We start from the raw sequence: 21,384 nt of genomic DNA on the forward strand, positions 1-21,384 counted from the left end.
TTTACAGCGGGGCTCCGGTCCCTAACCCGCTGTATGAGCGGGGTATACCTGTATTATATTTTGGACCTTAAGAGTTTATTTACCTTATTGAAGCCGGTTAAAAACAGCGATACCGGAAGTGACGTAATAGTCCTTCCGGTGATAGGAAACAGTGGAACGCAGGAGTGCGTTCCAGCTATTCACTTTGGCGCTTTTTTCACAGGTTGGAGTGGGTTTGTTAGAATTATTGTTTGATTTGTCTGCCTATAAGTTGTGTGTTACTTCTCACTTTCTGTTATGCTGATGAAGGGTAGTGCATACCCGAAAACGTTTCATTAAACTTAACCTCTGTTATTCCCTAAAAAAGTCCTGTGAGTGCATTTGTTTGAGTGGATATTTGCACCCAGGCAGTTGACACTGGTGGATTGAGCTGCTGAAAGGAGTTTATATATATATATATATATATATATATATATATATATATATATATATATATATATATATATATATATATATATATATATATACATACACATACATACACACACACATATATATATATATATATATATATATATACACACACACACACATATATATATATATATATATATATATATATATACACATACACACACTCACACACACATATATATATATAATTATGTATATATACACACACACATATCTACACATACATTTATAAATACTTAAAACATATTTCTCTATGTACAGAACATTGGAATGTGAAATATTTACAGTAAATACAAAGTTAAAACCTGTATTAAATATGAATATTGCATAAATATGTTTTTAGACGTTTTCCCCTAATTAACTGCAAAGGGCTCCAATGCACTTATATATATATGCATACTTATAAATGTATGTGTTTATATGTCTGTACATATACATACACACACACACACATTATTTATTGTATTTATATATATATTCAACATATTTTTATTGGCTTTAAAAAAAAAAATTGCAATTTTTTTTCCCCCACAGCTACATGTTGTGCAATGGAGAGGCACAAGCAGGTCTGCCCACCATTACACAACATGCTGCGCCATCTACTGGATGAAAGTGGTTAAGATCATTGCATGGCCCATTAGCTGCTTATTTGAGGCAGTCCTATTTGGGCTGACCCAATCCAGTGAGAGGCATTAGTAAGTGGAATTTAGGGTTGGGGCTGGATGTTAAATCATATAAAACAAAACAAAAACGGAAAAAAAACAACTTTAATTTATTTTGTTGCTGTCCTGTGAAGCTGCAAGCTTTGCTAAAGTGAAAAAGAGAGTTCTGTACTGCCCCTCTAAGTGCAGTGGAATGTTCCACTGTCACTTCCTTACAGAGCAGGAAGAGAAGAGATGCAGAGAGAGCAGTGTTTTAGCAACATTTTATTAAAGTAAGTGCTGCAGCCTTAGATTTTACTGAAAGGGATTCTGTTAGTGAAAATTATAATTTAATGAATGTGGTTTAGTGTTTTTTGTTTTTTTACTCTTTTACAGCAGTTTAATGATCGTTTTTGTATTTTGTTTACTCAAAATTTACACCCACTCACTTAGCAGCTTGTTTAGCACTAATTTATAGTCTCATTTTCGGAACTCTCTGTAGCTCTGCTGTTTTATTACTTAAAAGGCAGTGGTCCCTCTCCCCCCCCCCCTTGTGTGTGTGTGTGTGTCTCTCTCTCTCTATCCATCTCTCTCCTTATGTGTCGTTCTCCCCCATGGTCTCTTTCTCTCTCTGTCTCGCTTCCTCCCCCTCTGACTCTCTCATCCCTTATGTGTCTCTCTAACCCTCTGTGTGTGATTGTGTCTCTCTCTTTCTCTAACTCTCTGTGTGTGATTGTGTGTCTCTCTCTCTCTCTCTAACCCTCTGTGTGTGATTGTGCGTCTCTCTCTTACTCTCTCTCTCTAACCCTCTGTGTGTGATTGTGTCTCTCTCTTTCTCTAACTCTCTGTGTGTGATTGTGTCTCTCTCTTTCTCTAACCCTCTGTGTGTGATTGCGTCTCTCTCTCTCTTTCTCTCTCTCTCTAACCCTCTGTGTGTGATTGTGTCTCTCTCTCTTTCTCTAAACCTCTGTGTGTGATTGTCTGTCTCTCTCTCTTTCTCTCTCTCTCTAACCCTCTGTGTGTGATTGTGTCTCTCTCTTTCTCTAAACCTCTGTGTGTGATTGTCTGTCTCTCTCTCTTTCTCTCTCTAACCCTCTGTGTGTGATTGTGTCTCTCTCTCTCTCTCTCTCTCTCTAACCCTCTGTGTGTGATTGTGTCTCTCTCTCTTTCTCTAAACTTCTGTGTGTGATTGTCTCTCTCTCTCTAACCCCCTGTGTGTGATTGTGTCTCTCTCTCTCTCTAACCCTCTTTGTGTGATTGTGTGTGTCTCTCTCTCTCTAACCCTCTGTGTGTGATTGTCTCTCTCTCTCTCTCTAACCCTCTGTGTGTGATTGTGTCTCTCTCTCTTTCTCTAACCCTCTGTGTGTGATTGTCTCTCTCTCTCTAACCCTCTGTGTGCGATTGTGCGTCTCTCTCTCTCTCTCTAACCCTCTGTGTGTGATTGTGCGTCTCTCTCTCTCTCTCTCTCTAACCCTCTGTGTGTGATTGTGCGTCTCTCTCTTTCTCTCTCTCTCTAACCTTCTGTGTGTGATTGTGTGTCTCTCTCTTTAACCCTCTGTGTGTGATTGTGTCTCTCTCTCTCTCTATCTCTCTCCTTATGTCTCGTTCTCCCCCATGGTCTCTTTCTCTCTCTGTCTCTCTTCCTCCCCCTCTGACTCTCTCATTCCTTATGTGTCTCTCTAACCCTCTGTGTGTTATTGTGTCGCTCTCTCTTTCTCTAACCCTCTGTGTGTGATTGTGTCTCTCTCTCTAACCCTCTGTGTGTGACTGTGTCTCTCTCTCTCTAACCCTCTGTGTGTGATTGTGTCTCTCTCTCTCTTTCTCTCTAACCCTATGTGTGTGATTGTGTCTCTCTCTCTCTCTAACCCTCTGTGTGTGATTGTGTCTCTCTATTTCTCTCTCCCTTTAACCCTCTGTGTGTGATTGTGTCTCTCTCTCTTTCTCTCTCTCTCTAACCCTCTGTGTGTGATTGTGTCTCTCTCTCTCTTTCTCTCTAACCCTCTGCGTGTGATTGTGTCTCTCTCCCTTTAACCCTCTGTGTGTGATTGTGTCTCTCTCTCTCTCTTTCTCTCTCTCTCTCTCTAACCCTCTGTGTGTGATTGTGTCTCTCTCTCTCTTTCTCTCTAACCCTCTGTGTGTGATTGTGTCTCTCTCCCTTTAACCCTCTGTGTGTGATTGTGTCTCTCTCTTTCTCTCTAACCCTCTCTGTGATTGTGTCTCTCACTTTCTCTCTCTCTAACCCTCTGTGTGTGATTGTGTCTCTCTCTCTAACCCTCTGTGTGTGATTGTGTGTCTCTCTCTCACTCTCTCTAACCCTCTGTGTGTGATTGTGTCTCTCTCTCTTTCTCTCTCTCTATCCCTATGTGTGTGATTGTGTCTCTCTCTCTCTCTCTAACCATCTGTGTATGATTGTGTCTCTCTCTCTCTCTTTCTCTCACCCTCTGTGTGTGATTGTGTCTCTCTTTCTCTCTCTCTAACCCTCTGTGTGTGATTGTGTGTCTCTCTCTCACTCTCTCTAACCCTATGTGTGTGATTGTGTCTCTCTCTCTCTCTCTCTCCTTATGTGTCGTTCTCCCCCATGGTCTCTTTCTCTCTCTGTCTCTCTTCCTCCCCCTCTGACTCTCTCATTCCTTATGTGTCTCTCTAACCCTCTGTGTGTTATTGTGTCGCTCTCTCTTTCTCTAACCCTCTGTGTGTGATTGTGTCTCTCTCTCTAACCCTCTGTGTGTGACTGTGTCTCTCTCTCTCTAACCCTCTGTGTGTGATTGTGTCTCTCTCTCTCTTTCTCTCTAACCCTATGTGTGTGATTGTGTCTCTCTCTCTCTCTAACCCTCTGTGTGTGATTGTGTCTCTCTATTTCTCTCTCCCTTTAACCCTCTGTGTGTGATTGTGTCTCTCTCTCTTTCTCTCTCTCTCTAACCCTCTGTGTGTGATTGTGTCTCTCTCTCTCTTTCTCTCTAACCCTCTGCGTGTGATTGTGTCTCTCTCCCTTTAACCCTCTGTGTGTGATTGTGTCTCTCTCTCTCTCTTTCTCTCTCTCTCTCTCTAACCCTCTGTGTGTGATTGTGTCTCTCTCTCTCTTTCTCTCTAACCCTCTGTGTGTGATTGTGTCTCTCTCCCTTTAACCCTCTGTGTGTGATTGTGTCTCTCTCTTTCTCTCTAACCCTCTCTGTGATTGTGTCTCTCACTTTCTCTCTCTCTAACCCTCTGTGTGTGATTGTGTCTCTCTCTCTAACCCTCTGTGTGTGATTGTGTGTCTCTCTCTCACTCTCTCTAACCCTCTGTGTGTGATTGTGTCTCTCTCTCTTTCTCTCTCTCTATCCCTATGTGTGTGATTGTGTCTCTCTCTCTCTCTCTCTAACCATCTGTGTATGATTGTGTCTCTCTCTCTCTCTTTCTCTCACCCTCTGTGTGTGATTGTGTCTCTCTTTCTCTCTCTCTAACCCTCTGTGTGTGATTGTGTGTCTCTCTCTCACTCTCTCTAACCCTATGTGTGTGATTGTGTCTCTTTCTCTCTCTCTCTAACCCTCTGTGTGTGATTGTGTCTCTCTTTCTCTCTCTCTAACCCTGTGTGTGTGATTGTGTCTCTCTTTCTCTCTCTCTCTAACCCTCTGTGTGTGATTGTGTCTCTCTTTCTCTCTCTCTCTAACCCTTTGTGGGTGATTGTGTCTCTCTCTCTCTCTATCTATCCATCTCTCTCCTTATGTGTCGTTCTCCCCCATGGTCTCTTTCTCTCTCTGTCTCTCTTCCTCCCCCTCTTACTATCTCATTCCTTATGTGTCTCTCTAACCCTCTGTGTGTGATTGTGTCTCTCTCTTTCTCTAACCCTCTGTGTGTGATTGTGTCTCTCTCTTTCTCTCTCTAACCCTCTGTGTGTGATTGTGTCTCTCTCTCTTTCTATCTAACCCTATGTGTGTGATTGTGTCTCTCTCTCTCTCTCCCTCTGTGTGTGATTGTGTGTGTCTCTCTCTCTCTCTCTGTGTGTGATTGTCTCTCTCTCTCTCTTTCTCTATAACTCTCTGTGTGTGATTGTGTCTCTCTCCCTTTAACCCTCTGTGTGTGATTGTGTCTCTCTCTCTCTTTCTCTCTCTCACCCTCTGTGTGTGATTGTCTCTCTCTCTCTTTCTCTCTAACCCTCTGTGTGTGATTGTGTCTCTCTCTCTCTCTTTCTCTATAACCCTCTGTGTGTGATTGTGTCTCTCTCTCTTTCTCTCTCTCTCTAACCCTCTGTGTGTGATTGTGTCTCTCTCTCTTTCTCTCTCTCACCCTCTGTGTGTGATTGTGTCTCTCTCTCTCTAACCATCTGTGTGTGATTGTGTCTCTCTCTCTCTAACCCTCTGTGTGTGATTGTGTCTCTCTCTTTCTCTCTAACCCTCTCTGTGTGATTGTGTCTCTCTTTCTCTCTAACCCTCTGTGTATGATTGTGTCTTCTCTCTTTCTCTAACCCTCTGTGTGTGATTTTGTCTCTCTCTCTAACCCTCTGTGTGTCATTGTGTGTCTCTCTCTCACTCTCTCTAACCCTCTGTGTGATTGTGTCTCTCTCTCTTTCTCTCTCTCTCTAACCCTATGTGTGTGATTGTGTCTCTCTCTCTCTAACCGTCTGTGTATGATTGTGTCTCTCTCTCTTTCTCTCTCTCTCTAACCCTCTGTGTGCGATTGTGTCTCTCTTTCTCTCTCTCTAACCCTCTGTGTGTGATTGTGTGTCTCTCTCTCACTCTCTCTAACCCTATGTGTGTGATTGTGTCTCTCTCTCTTTCTCGCTCTCTCTAACCCTGTGTGTGTGATTGTGTCTCTCTCTCTTTCTCTCTAACCCTTTGCGTGTGATTGTGTCTCTCTCTCTTTCTCTCTCTCTCTAACCCTTTGCGTGTGATTGTGTGTGTCTCTCTCTATCTATCCATCTCTCTCCTTATGTGTCGTTCTCCCCCATGGTCTCTTTCTCTCTCTGTCTCTCTTCCTCCCCCTCTGACTATCTCATTCCTTATGTGTCTCTCTAACCCTCTGTGTGTGATTGTGTCTCTCTCTTTCTCTAACCCTCTGTGTGTGATTGTGTCTCTCTCTCTTTCTCTCTCTAACCCTCTGTGTGTGATTGTGTGTCTCTCTCTTTCTCTCTCTAACCCTCTGTGTGTGATTGTCTCTCTCTCTCTTTCTCTCTAACCCTATGTGTGTGATTGTGTCTCTCTCTCTCTCTTTCTCTCTCCCTCTAACCCTCTGTGTGTGATTGTGTCTCTCTCTCTCTCTTTCTCTCTCTCTCTAACCATCTGTGTGTGATTGTGTCTCTCTCTCTTTCTCTCTCTCTCTAACCCTCTGTGTGTGATTGTGTCTCTCTCTCTTTCTCTCTCTCTCTAACCCTCTGTGTGTGATAGTGTCTCTCTCTTTCTCTCTAACCCTATGTGTGTGATTGTGTCTCTCTCCCTTTAACCCTCTGTGTGTGATTGTGTCTCTCTCTTTCTCTCTCTAACCCTCTCTGTGTGATTGTGTCTCTCTCTTTCTCTCTCTCTAACCCTCTGTGTGTGTTTGTGAGTCTCTCTCTCACTCTCTCTAACCCTGTGTGTGATTGTGTCTCTCTCTCTCTCTAACCCTCTGTGTGTGATTGTGTGTCTCTCTCTCACTCTCTAACCCTCTCTGTGTGATTGTCTCTCTCTCTCTCTCTAACCCTCTGTGTGTGATTGTGTGTCTCTCTCTCACTCTCTCTAACCCTCTGTGTGTGATTGTGTCTCTCTCCCTTTAACCCTCTGTGTGTGATTGTGTCTCTCTCTTTCTCTCTCTAACCCTCTCTGTGTGATTGTGTCTCTCTCTCTCTCTCTAACCCTCTGTGTGTGATTGTGTCTCTCTCTTTCTCTCTCTCTAACCCTCTCTGTGTGATTTTGTCTCTTTTCCTCCCCCTCTGACTATCTCATTCCTTATGTGTCTCTCTAACCCTCTGTGTGTGATTGTGTCTCTCTATCTCTAACCCTCTGTGTATGATTGTGTCTCTCTCTCTTTCTCTCTCTCTCTCTCTAACCCTCTGTGTGTGATTGTGTCTCTCTTTCTCTAACCCTCTGTATGTGATTGTGTCTCTCTCTCTTTCTCTCTAACCCTCTGTGTGTGATTGTGTCTCTCGCTCTCTTTATTTCTCTTTCGCTAACCCTCTGTGTGTGATTGTGTCTTTCTCTTTCTCTCTCTCTAACCCTCTGTGTGTGATTGTGTCTCTCTCTCTCTTTCTCTCTCGCTAACCCTCTGTGTGTGATTGTGTCTCTCTCTCTTTCTCTCTCTCTCTCTAACACCCTGTGTGTGATTGTGCCTCTCTCTCGCTTTCTCTCTAACCCTCTGTGTCTCTCCCCCCCCTCCCCGTCTCTCTCTCCCTCTCCCCCTGAGTGCTTTTCTGTGTTTCTGTCTACCTTTTATTTATTTATTTAATTAATTAATTGGTAGTGCCATCTGATGGTGTGGCTTTATTTAAAGGGGTGGGGTCAAGCGCCCCACCATCCTTAAATTTCACCAGCCGCCACTGGATCAAGACATTTTTATATTTACTGAATAATGAAAGAATCTATAAGCATAATTTGCAGCATTAAAGTAAAAAGTATGTTTTAAACATATTTTAATGGGCATGGATTTCTAGATCTCATAATCAGAGCAAGCAGTTTGTTATCTGGCAAGAGTTTCTGTTACAATCCTTTTAGAAAAAAATCAGATGTTTACTAAGTTGTATCCCGGTCAGGACTTCTTTTGTCCAAGATGTAGTTTTAGAAGTGCAGATATCTTACATATGTTCTGGCAATGTCCCAGGATTGGTCAATTTTGGAAGATGGTTGTCTTCTGGATAAATAGATTGTATCAATCTAATATCTATTTAGATGTAGAAGACATTCTATTCCTAACGGATCGTTCCAGTCAAGGAGCAGCTTTACAAAATAAGATCTTAAACACAATTATATTACTGGTTAGATACTTAATTTTAAAAAACTGGAAGTCCAAAAAAATGCCAGGTTTTTCAGTATTCATTAAAATGGTTCAGATGCAGATAATTTTTGAATCTTTTCATCTCAGAGAGGCAAATGAACGAGGAATCAAATTTTTTTTATTGGGATGGTTACCAATAATCAAGATATTTTCGGAAGATATACAGAAGACTATATTATACCTATTCTTAAGTTCTGAATGTTTTTATGATTTGGTACTGTTAGGCGACTTCCCACACGAGTGGGTTTCTACTCATAGGTAGACAAATCTAAATAGATATGAGAAGTATGATAAGGGAATGGTCATGATAGATATCCCAGTGGTATGGGGAACGACAGCGGGATGGGGAGGAGAGCAGGAGTTGGAGCCCCCTTCTTTTTTTTTTTCTTTTTTTCTCTCTCTCTCTCTCTCTTTCCCCCTTCTCGCCTTTTTCCTTTTTTCCTTTTTTTTGCTTTTAACTTCATGCATAAAACGTGCTGCCAAGGTCTAAAGAAGATCTAATTTTATTTTTGGTACGCTTTTATTGCAAAATGGATAATTTGGATGAATGAGGTATATATATTATGTCATCTATGTAGGTTGAATACTGTATCCATCAATTTTATTTTGGATTGTCAAAGACATATTGTTTTCACTCGATTTTGTGTTTTTTCTTTGTAAAATGTCTAAATTGTAAAATGGTTTTCATGGCAGCATTCAATAAATAAATATTTAAAAAAAAAAAAAAAAAAAAAAAAAAAGATGTTTACTAAGTTGACCAGTTTTCCAAGACACCATTTAAAGGGACATGAAACCCATATGTTTTCTTTCATAATTTAGAAAGAGCATGCAATTTTAAATAACGTTCCAATTTACATCTAATATCTATTTTTCTTCATTCTTTTGATATCCTTTGTTGAAAATCATCTTAATATGCTCAGTAGCTGCTGATTGGTGGCTGCACATAGATACCTCAAGTGATTGGCTCATCCATGTGCATTGCTATTTCTTCAACAAAGGATATCTAAAGAATAAAGGCGTATCAAGTCACTGCCTCACCAGCCTCTGACGTCACTGATTTTATATATATATATATATATATATATATATATATATATATATATATATATATATATATATATAAATAGACAAATGGCTTGCACTCACTGGACTTTTAAAAAACGTGCCTTTATTTGTGACGTTTCGGGGACCGTATCCCTTTCCTCAGATGGAATATATATATATATATATATATATATATATATATATATATATATATATATGTCCTTATAACTTAAGTGTGCAATATTTTTTTAAATTCATTTTTATTTGTGTGTGTGTGCGCGCGTATATATATATATATATATATATATATATATATATATATATATATATATATATATATATATATATATATATATATATAAATACACACACATACAGTATCTCACAAAAGTGAGTACACCCCTCACATTTTTTTGTAAATATTTTATTATATCTTTTCATGTGACAACACAGAAGAAATTTGCTACAATGTAAAGTAGTGAGTGCACAGCCTGTATAACAGTGTAATTTGCTGTCCCCTCAAAATAACTCACACAGCCATTAATGTCTAAACCGTTGACAACAAAAGTGAGTAATGTCCAAATTGGGTCCAATTAGCCATTTTCCCTCCCCGGTGTCATGTGACTCGTTAGTGTTACAAGGTCTCAGGTGTGTATGGGGAGCAGGTGTGTTAAATTTGGTGTTATCGCTCTCACAATCTCTCATACTGGTCACTGGAAGTTCAACATGGCACCTCATGGCAAATAACTCTGAGGATCTGAAAAAAAAAAATTGTTGCTCTACATAAAGATGGCCAAGGCTATAAGAAGATTACCAAGACCCTGAAACTGAGCTGCAGCACGGTGGGCAAGACCATACAGCGGTTTCACAGGACAGGTTCCACTCAGAACAGGCCTTGCCATGGTCGACCAAAGTTGAGTGCACATGCTCAGCGTCATATACAAAGGTCGTCTTTGGGAAATAGACGTATGCGTGCTGCCAGCATTGCTGCAGAGGTTGAAGGGGTGGGGGGGGTCAGCCTGTCAGTGCTCAGACCATAAACCGCACACGGCATCAAATTGGTCTGCATGGCTGTCATCCCAGAAGGAATCCTCTTCTAAAGATGATGCACAAGAAAGCCCACAAACAGTTTGCTGAAGACAAGCAGACTAAGGACATAGATTACTGGAACCATGTCCTATGAGACCAAGATAAACTTATTTGGTTCAGATGGTGTCAAGCGTGTGTGGCGGCAACCAGGTGAGGAGTAAAAAGACAAGTGTGTCTTGCCTACAGTCAAGCATAGTGGTGGGAGTGTCATGGTCTAGGCCTGCATGAGTGCTGCCGGCACTGGGGAGCTACAGTTCCTTGAGGGAAACATGTACTGTGACATACTGAAGCAGACCATGATCCCCCTCCCTTCGTAGACTGGGCCGCAGGGCAGTATTCCAACATGATAACGACCCCAAACACACCTCCAAGATGACCACTGCCTTGCTAAAGAAGCTGAGGGTAAATGTGATGGACTGGCCAAGCATGTCTCCAGACCTAAACCCTATTGAGCATCTGTGGGGCATCCTCAAATAAAATGTGGGGGAGCACAAGGTCTCTAACATCCACCAGCTCCGTGATGTCGTCATAGAGGAGTGGAAGAGGACTCCAGTGGCAACCTGTGAAGCTCTGGTGAACTTCATGCCCAAGAGGGTTAAGGCAGTGCTGGAAAATAATGGTGGCCACACAAAATATTGACACTTTGAGCCCAATTTGGACATTTCCACTTAGGGGTGTACTCACTTTTGTTGCCAACGGTTTAGACATTAATGGCTGTGTGTTGAGTTATTTTGAGGGGACAGAAAATTTACACTGTTATACAGGCTGTACACTTGCTACTTTATATTGTAGCAAAGTGTAATTTCTTCAGTGTTGTCACATGAAAATATATAATAAAATATTTACAAAAATGTGAGGGGTATACTCACTTTTGTGAGATACTGTATATGTGTATTTGCTAACATATATATGTATATAAATTAATACATACTGTATGTATATATAAATATATGTGCATTAAAGCCATTTGCCATTAAGTTGATGAAAACAAAAAACATTTATGCAATATTCATATTTAATAAAGGTTTTAACTATGCAATTACTGTAAATATTTCACATTTAAATGTGCTGCACATAGCAGAATATGTTATATGTATTTCTAAATAGATATTCCTATATATGTATATATCTATACCTATATATATATATATATATATACCTATATATATATATATATATATATATATATATATATATATATATATATATATATATATATATATATATACATACATACATATATATACATACATACAGGGAGTGCAGAATTATTAGGCAAATGAGTATTTTGACCACATCATCCTCTTTATGCATCTTGTTTTACTCCAAGCTGTATAGGCTCGAAAGCCTACTACCAATTAAGCATATTAGGTGATGTGCATCTCTGTAATGAGAAGGGGTGTGGTCTAATGACATCAACACCCTATATCAGGTGTGCATAATTATTAGGTAACTTCCTTTCCTTTGGCAAAATGGGTCAAAAGAAGGACTTGACAGGCTCAGAAAAGTCAAAAATAGTGAGATATCTTGCAGAGGGATGCAGCACTCTTAAAATTGCAAAGCTTCTGAAGCGTGATCATCGAACAATCAAGCGTTTCATTCAAAATAGTCAACAGGGTCGCAAGAAGCGTGTGGAAAAACCAAGGCGCAAAATAACTGCCCATGAACTGAGAAAAGTCAAGCGTGCAGCTGCCAAGATGCCACTTGCCACCAGTTTGGCCATATTTCAGAGCTGCAACATCACTGGAGTGCCCAAAAGCACAAGGTGTGCAATACTCAGAGACATGGCCAAGGTAAGAAAGGCTGAAAGACGACCACCACTGAACAAGACACACAAGCTGAAACGTCAAGACTGGGCCAAGAAATATCTCAAGACTGATTTTTCTAAGGTTTTATGGACTGATGAAATGAGAGTGAGTCTTGATGGGCCAGATGGATGGGCCCGTGGCTGGATTGGTAAAGGGCAGAGAGCTCCAGTCTGACTCAGACGCCAGCAAGGTGGAGGTGGAGTACTGGTTTGGGCTGGTATCATCAAAGATGAGCTTGTGGGGCCTTTTTGGGTTGAGGATGGAGTCAAGCTCAACTCCCAGTCCTACTGCCAGTTTCTGGAAGACACCTTCTTCAAGCAGTGGTACAGGAAGAAGTCTGCATCCTTCAAGAAAAACATGATTTTCATGAAGGACAATGCTCCATCACACGCGTCCAAGTACTCCACAGCGTGGCTGGCAAGAAAGGGTATAAAAGAAGAAAATCTAATGACATGGCCTCCTTGTTCACCTGATCTGAACCCCATTGAGAACCTGTGGTCCATCATCAAATGTGAGATTTACAAGGAGGGAAAACAGTACCTCTCTGAACAGTGTCTGGGAGGCTGTGGTTGCTGCTGCACGCAATGTTGATGGTGAACAGATCAAAACACTGACAGAATCCATGGATGGCAGGCTTTTGAGTGTCCTTGCAAAGAAAGGTGGCTATATTGGTCACTGATTTGTTTTTGTTTTGTTTTTGAATGTCAGAAATGTATATTTGTGAATTTTGAGATGTTATATTGGTTTCACTGGTAAAAATAAATAATTGAAATGGGTATATATTTGTTTTTTGTTAAGTTGCCTAATAATTATGCACAGTAATAGTCACCTGCACACACAGATATCCCTCTAAAATAGTTATAACTAAAAACAAACTAAAAACTACTTCCAAAACTATTCAGCTTTGATATTAATGAGTTTTTTGGGTTCATTGAGAACATGGTTGTTGTTCAATAATAAAATTAATCCTCAAAAATACAACTTGCCTAATAATTCTGCACTCCCTGTATGTATACATATATATATATATAAATAATCATCCAGCACAACAACTGAATTTATATCATGAAGAGTAGCACTGTTTTCTGAAATCTAAATATGACACTTGGCAAAATTATGTTTTACAATTAAATTACAAATTAGATCTTAAATGTAAACTACAGTAATTCAAAGCTAACCTTAAAGGGACAGTCTAGTCCAAAAAAACTTTCATGATTCAGATAGAGAATGTCATTTTAAACAATTTTTCAATTTACTTTTTTAACCAATTTTGCTTTGTTCTCTAGGTATTCTTTGTTGAAAGCTAAACCTAGGAGGTTCATATGCAAATTTCTAAGCCCTTGAAGGCTGCCTCTTCTCTCAGGGCATTTTGACAGTTTTTCACCACTAGAGGGTGTTAGTTCATGTGTGTCATATAGATAACACTGTGCTCACGCACGTGGAGCTCCAGTGAGCCAGCTTTGATTGGCTAAAATGGATGTCTGTCAAAAGAACTGAAATAAGGGTGCAGTTTGCAGAGGCTTAAATACAAGGTAATCACAGAGGTAAAAGGTGTATTTATATAACTGTTGGTTATGCAAAACTAGGGAATAGGTAATAAAGGGATTATCTGTCTTTTTAAACAATAAAAATTCTGGTGTAGACTGTCCCTTTAACAATAACAAAACTGATCTACAACAAATATTATACTGAAATCTCAAACAGCAGGAGTGTAACATACAACATACCTTGTCCCAAAAAAACAAATAGGACTGACTGAATTCAAATTCCTCAATGTTAAACTTTTTCATAAAAGGGAGACGCATTACATTGAGGCAGGAGAATATCCAGCACCTTCCTACAAAATAGTAAAAAAAGGAAATGTATGAAAGTAAACATTTAACATCAGTGTCCACAAAATATTGCTTCGATTAAAAGACTCTATTTGAGTTAAATTAAAAAGATAGATTGTGGTATACCAATGGCAATATAACATCTAGATGCTAAGTAGTAGATCATTAGATTGCTGTGTGTGTTAGTTTCATTCAGCCAATAGTGATAATGTAGCTTAAAGTGATTGTAAACGTTCTTAATGTAATGCACATTATATACAATTAGTCTTCAAAATAGGGGCACTTTCATTGAACAAATTTTTTAGGACGCTTTATTTGTAAAATATTTATCATTTTGTGATGGTAAACATTGCGCAGTTCTCCGCCCACATCTCCTACTTAATTTAGCTGAGCAATGACTAATCCGGCTTCATCCAATCGTTGCATGCCCCCATGGAGTCCAGCTCTTGGGACACACAACCATTGGATGAAGCCAGATTCGTACAACCCCAAAATTGCTAAATAAAGTATACTTAAACAAGTAAAAGTAGCCTAAGAGTGATGTGTCCGGACCTGAGTTCTTCTGGTTGGTAACTGGTTTGCCTTCGGCAGGGATGGTATGCTGAAAGACGTGTACACTGTCCTGCACCGTCTGCCTCTGCAAGCACACCTCCAATGGATCGGCACACGTCGCTACATTCTGTGCAAGCAGGAAATGAGGCGATGATTTCAGCTTTTTCCTGAAGGTTGCAGCTTTCTCTAAATTTAACCCTGAAGAAAAATAAACCACGATAGTTGTTACAAAATGAAAGCGGTAACTCCACCAAAGAAACACTTCTGTCTGCTAAAGGACTTTTTATGCCATTGATGTACTCCAACAAATCCATGTTTGTCCTATCCTGTTTCTCCTAAATTCGGTCCCCACTAGCAGGTCACATTTTCAGAAAGTATGAAATACACTAAAGGTGATATGATCAGGTGAGATTTGTATTTTACAAATTTTGGGTTGCTGTTGGGTTAAATGTACTTACTACATGAAATCATATTAAGGATAGATTATATTAAGGAGAACATTATTATTATTTTACTTGTGTGGGTCCATTATAACTTACTGTCCCACTGTACACACTGTGTGCTTTACATGCATAAAGCACTAATCTCTTCTTATACATTGGCATGCATAGTATGGCTTAACATTAAATGGACAGTAAATGTTATGTTGAACTTTTGAAATTGTGCCATAAAGTCAGTTTAGCTCCCCCCTCGTGCACAAGTCTGATCATCTGGTAAAGTTATTTTTTTGTTGCAGAAGTCAGTGGGCAGGACAGCCAATCAGATGCTGTACAGCCTGCCTCATTAAAAGTAAGCTGACCGTGCTTCTACACATGTTGCCCCTAGGTGAGCAGAATATGTTCTGGCTGATCCAGAGCTGCAGACAGTCCTGATCCAGCAGTTCCCTGTTTTACTAGTGCTGGATCTCCATGCCTTAGCTAACACAGGCCTAGATTTGGAGTTTGGCGTTAGCCGTGAAAACCAGCGTTAGGCTACCTCCGGTATTTGGAGTCACTCAAAAAAGGGTCTAACGCTCACTTTTCAGCCGCGACTTTTCCATACCGCAGATCCCTTTACGTCAATTGCGTATCCTATCTTTTCAATGGGATTTTTCTAACTCCGGTATTTAGAGTCGTGTCTGAAGTGAGCGTTAGAAATCTAACGACAAAACTCCAGCCGCAGGAAAAAAGTCAGTAGTTAAGAGCTTTCTGGGCTAACGCCGGTTTATAAAGCTCTTAACTACTGTACTCTAAAGTACACTAACACCCATAAACTACCTATGTACCCCTAAACCGAGGTCCCCCCCACATCGCCGCAACTCGATTAAATTTTTTTAACCCCTAATCTGCCGACCGCCAACTACGTTATCCTTATGTTCCCCTAATCTGCTGCCCCTAACACCGCCGACCCCTATATTATATTTATTAACCCCTAATCTGCCCCCCACAACGTCGCCGCCAGCTACCTACACTTATTAACCCCTAATCTGCCGACCGCAAAGCACCGCCACCTACGTTATCCTTATGTACCCCTAATCTGCTGCCCCTAACACCGCCGACCCCTATATTATATTTATTAACCCCTAATCTGCCCCCCTCAACGTCGCCTCCACCTGCCTACACTTATTAACCCCTAATCTGCCGAGCGGACCGCACCGCTACTATAATAAAGTTATTAACCCCTAATCCGCCTCACTAACCCTATAATAAATAGTATTAACCCCTAATCTGCCCTCCCTAACATCGCCGACACCTAACTTCAATTATTAACCCCTAATCTGCCGACCGGAGCTCACCGCTATTCTAATAAATGTATTAACCCCTAAAGCTAAGTCTAACCCTAACACTAACACCCCCCTAAGTTAAATATAATTTTAATCTAACGAAATTAATTAACTCTTATTAAATAAATTATTCCTATTTAAAGCTAAATACTTACCTGTAAAATAAATCCTAATATAGCTACAATATAAATTATAATTAAATTGTAGCTATTTTAGGATTAATATTTATTTTACAGGCAACTTTGTATTTATTTTAACCAGGTACAATAGCTATTAAATAGTTAAGAACTATTTAATAGTTACCTAGTTAAAATAATTACAAAATTACCTGTAAAATAAATCCTAACCTTAGTTACAATTAAACCTAACACTATACTATCATTAAATTAATTAAATAAAATACCTACAATTACCTACTATTAAACCTAACACTACACTATCAATACATTAATTAAATACAATATCTACAAATAACTACAATGAAATAAACTAACTAAAGTACAAAAAATAAAAAAGAACTAAGTTACAAAAAATAAAAAAATATTTACAAACATAAGAAAAATATTACAACAATTTTAAACTAATTACACCTACTCTAAGCCCCCTAATAAAATAACAAAGCCCCCCAAAATAAAAAATGCCCTACCCTATTCTAAATTACTAAAGTTAAAAGCTCTTTTACCTTACCAGCCCTGAACAGGGCCCTTTGCGGGGCATGCCCCAAGAAGTTCAGCTCTTTTGCCTGTAAAAAAAAACATACAATACCCCCCCCAACATTACAACCCACCACCCACATACCCCTAATCTAACCCAAACCCCCCTTAAATAAACCTAACACTAAGCCCCTGAAGATCATCCTACCTTGTCTTCACCATACCAGGTTCACCGATCCGTCCTGAAGAGCTCCTCCGATGTCCTGATCCAAGCCCAAGCGGGGGGCTGAAGATGTCCATGATCCGGTAGAAGTCTTCATCCAAGCGGGGCAGAAGAGGTCTTCCATTCGATTGAAGTCTTCATCCAAGCGGGGCAGAAGAGGTCTTCCATCCGATTGAAGTCTTCATCCAGGCGGCATCTTCTATCGACATCCATCTGGAGCGGAGCGGCAGCATCCTGAAGACCTCCGGCGCGGAACATCCATCCTGGCCGACGACTGAACGACGAATGACGGTTCCTTTAAATGACGTCATCCAAGATGGCGTCCCTCGAATTCCGATTGGCTGATAGGATTCTATCAGCCAATCGGAATTAAGGTAGGAATATTCTGATTGGCTGATGGAATCAGCCAATCAGAATCAAGTTCAATCCGATTGGCTGATTGTATGTTTTTTTTACAGGCAAAAGAGCTGAACTTCTTGGGGCATGCCCCGCAAAGGGCCCTGTTCAGGGCTGGTAAGGTAAAAGAGCTTTTAACTTTAGTAATTTAGAATAGGGTAGGGCATTTTTTATTTTGGGGGGCTTTGTTGTTATATTAGGGGGCTTAGAGTAGGTGTAATTAGTTTAAAATTGTTGTAATATTTTTCTAATGTTTGTAGATATTTTTTTATTTTTTGTAACTTAGTTCTTTTTTATTTTTTGTACTTTAGTTTATTTCATTGTAGTTATTTGTAGATATTGTATTTAATTAATGTATTGATAGTGTAGTGTTAGGTTTAATTGTAGATAATTGTAGGTATTTTATTTAATTAATTTAATGATAGTATAGTGTTAGGTTTAATTGTAACTTAAGTTAGGATTTATTTTACAGGTAATTTTGTAATTATTTTAACTAGGTAACTATTAAATATTTCTTAACTATTTAATAGCTATTGTACATGGTTAAAATAATTACAAAGTTGCCTGTAAAATAAATATTAATCCTAAAATAGCTACAATGTAATTATAATTTATATTGTAGCTATATTAGGATTTATTTTACAGGTAAGTATTTAGCTTTAAATAGGAATAATTTATTTAATAAGAGTTAATTAATTTCGTTAGATTAAAATTATATTTAATTTAGGGGGGTGTTAGTGTTAGGGTTAGACTTAGCTTTAGGGGTTAATACATTTATTAGAATAGCGGTGAGCTCCAGTCGTCAGATTAGGGGTTAATAATTGAAGTTAGGTGTCGGCGATGTTAGGGAGGGCAGATTAGGGGTTAATACTATTTATTATAGGGTTAGTGAGGCGGATTAGGGGTTAATAACTTTATTATAGTAGCGCTCAGGTCCGCTCGGCAGATTAGGGGTTAATAAGTGTAGGCAGGTGGAGGCGACGTTGTGGGGGGCAGATTAGGGGTTAATAAATATAATATAGGGGTCGGCGATGTTAGGGCAGCAGATTAGGGGTACATAGGGATAATGTAAGTAGCGGCGGTTTACGGAGCGGCAGATTAGGGGTTAATAATAATATGCAGGGGTCAGCGATAGCGGGGGCGGCAGATTAGGGGTTAATAAGTGTAAGGTTAGGGGTGTTTAGACTCGGGGTACATGTTAGGGTGTTAGGTGCAGACGTAGGAAGTGTTTCCGCATAGCAAACAATGGGGCTGCGTTAGGAGCTGAACGCGGCTTTTTTGCAGGTGTTAGGTTTTTTTTCAGCTCAAACAGCCCCATTGTTTTCTATGGGGGAATCGTGCACGAGCACGTTTTTGAGGCTGGCCGCTTGCGTAAGCAACTCTGATATCGAGAGTTGAAGCTGCGTTAAAAATGCTCTACGCTCCTTTTTTGGAGCCTAACGCAGCCTTTATGTGGACTCTCAATACCAGAGTTATTTTTATGGTGCGGCCAGAAAAAAGCTGCCGTTAGCTACGCGGGTCCTTACCGACAAAACTCTAAATCTAGCCGACAGTGAATGCAGCTTCCATGCCCACACTATAGCTTCAGTGTGCAGTCTGCATAGGATATTGAGAGTGTTCAATTTATTTTTAATGGGGTTGGTATGGCATTCAAATGGCTGTATCACCCACTGACATCTGCAAACAATAAATAAATAAGTTAAAAAAAAATGTGTGCATAAGTAAACAAGCACCTATGGGGAATTAATGGCTACTTTTCAACAGGAATCATATGCCCATCAAAATGGTGCAGGGTAAGATATGGAGGTTTATTAAAGCATCCCTCTTGCACAAATATCTGAGGTGTGCTTGTGCAGTTATCACCTGATGCCAGTCAACAGAAACCAGAGCTTCCCAAGTGCTAGTGAGGGGAGTCAGATGAGGGCTCTCCTTAAAGGGGCACTGTAGCGTAGAGTTATTTTTTTCTTAATGTGTTTCCATTTGTTATACCAGCTGCAGGAGTATTAAATGTACATGAGATGTATCCTTTAGGTTTATCTTTGCACATGAAATACCTGATTTTGCACATTGATTTTGCATATGTATATTTTAATGGACTGAGTCTGCAGGAAGAGTAGACTTGTTTATGTTATCTGTCTCTCTTTGTATACAAAGGACAAGCCTGAAATTTTCACTGTGGTTTCCGTAAGCAAAACCAGCTATGTCAATTAGCATTTTCCAGTTAATTTAATATTATAAAGCTGGTAGAGCAAGTCAATGGGAACACGTTCAACTTTAAACAGTGCTCCTATAGTAAAAGCAAATATGTTAAATCAAAGTAAACAAAGAAACAGACTATGTAACAAAGACAGCAAACAGAAACATTTAATTATAAGTATTTACAGAAACCCTTGATATATTGGGAATCGGCAAAGGCAGTTTTAAAGTCAGAAATTATTATGTTTTTAGTCAAAAAGAAATTAAAATGAACGAGATACACAACTTGCGAATACTTTGAATGAGTGTAATCGATATTTAAGAAAACCATCTATAGAAAATTGGAATTAATACGTCTTAGTTAAAGATCAGCGGAATACATTTATTCTCCAAAAAACTATTCAAGAAGATATAAGAATGAAACGTAGGTTTCAAAGATTTGGTAATAAGGCAGGTAAATACTTGGCAAGCCTAGACAAAATACATAAAAAGAAAACGATTATAGAAAATATTAAAATAAATAATATAACTATTTCTTCGCAAGAAGAGATTAGAAAAAAATTCACGGAGTATTACTCACAAATATATAAAACACAAAGAATAGACCAGGTAAAAAAAAAAAAAAAGTTTTGGGGAAAAAATAAAAGGTAACAGGTTCCTGGAGAACAATTGGAATGGTTAAATCGTCCAATTGAAAAGGAAGAAATTGAGAAAACGATTAAAAATCTTTCTTTAAACAAGGCTGCCGGTCCCGATAATCTATCAAATAAATTTTATAAATTAATGAATACAGAGATAGAACCAATATTAGAAAAAGTATATAATCATCTATTCTCCTCTAACCCTAAACAATGCCTAGGTAGATTTATGGACTCTTTAATGACACTGATACTGAAACCTGGAAAGGATCAACAAGATATAGCATATTTTAGACCCATATCGCTGCTAAACACTGATTTTAAAATATTAACACGTATTATTGCAAATAGATTACAATCCATAATTCCATTGCTAATTCATCCTCATCAATCTGGGTTTATAAACGGAAGATCATCTTTTTTTTTTAATATTCGAAGAGTAACTAATGTTATTTCATATGTGTGGGCGAATAAGGAAATACTTTATAAAAAAGGAATGGACTTACTATTATTAACATTAGATGCTGAAAAGGCCTTTGATTCAGTAGAATTGGACCACCTTTTTACATCCCTGGCTAATTTTGGATTTAAAGGCAATATCACGGATTGTATAAAAGCTTTGTACGCCTCTCCTAAAACCGCTCTCCTTATAAATGGCCAACAATCAGATTTTATCTAAATATATAGAGGTACGCATCAAGAATGTCCCCTTTCACCAATATTATTTGATCTAGCCCTTAAACCTTTGATGGTTAAAATTAGGGAAGTAATCAAAGGAATCCAGATAAGAAATACACAATTAAAAGTAGCATCTTATGCTGATGACATGCTATTATTTCTTAGAGACTCAAAAACCCAGATCCCTAAAATAACTAAAATATTAGAAACATTCAGAACTTTTTCAGGGTATAGAACCAACATAAGCAAATCAGAAATGTTATGGTTACTTAAACAACAACAAAAAATCTATCAAACACAAAACTTTCTATATCAAAAGAATGGGGAAGACTGGGATTGCCGGATTTGAATTTGTATAATTATGTATTTTTTCCAAAGATAGTTTTGGCCTGGATTACTAAAAATAAGAATTTTATAGATCTTGATTTGGAAAAAAATGTAATCAAGCCTTATGAACACCCTAATTCATATTGATCC

At 38.9% G+C, this 21,384-nt stretch overlaps 1 protein-coding gene across 1 annotated transcript in view; it reads right to left on the reverse strand.

Annotated features, from left to right (window-relative positions):
- Positions 1 to 21,384, reverse strand: part of BLMH (bleomycin hydrolase) — a 236,895-nt gene that overhangs the window by 194,082 nt on the left and 21,429 nt on the right. The window contains exons 2-3 of the mRNA XM_053706144.1: positions 14,362 to 14,559; positions 13,705 to 13,814 (exon numbers count right to left, since the gene is read on the reverse strand). Coding sequence (XP_053562119.1) covers positions 13,705 to 13,814; positions 14,362 to 14,559 — 308 coding nt within the window. The remainder of the gene's footprint in view (positions 1 to 13,704; positions 13,815 to 14,361; positions 14,560 to 21,384) is intronic.

The sequence above is a fragment of the Bombina bombina genome, chromosome 3, assembly GCF_027579735.1.
Source record: "Bombina bombina isolate aBomBom1 chromosome 3, aBomBom1.pri, whole genome shotgun sequence".
Classification (NCBI taxonomy): Eukaryota; Metazoa; Chordata; class Amphibia; order Anura; family Bombinatoridae; genus Bombina; species Bombina bombina.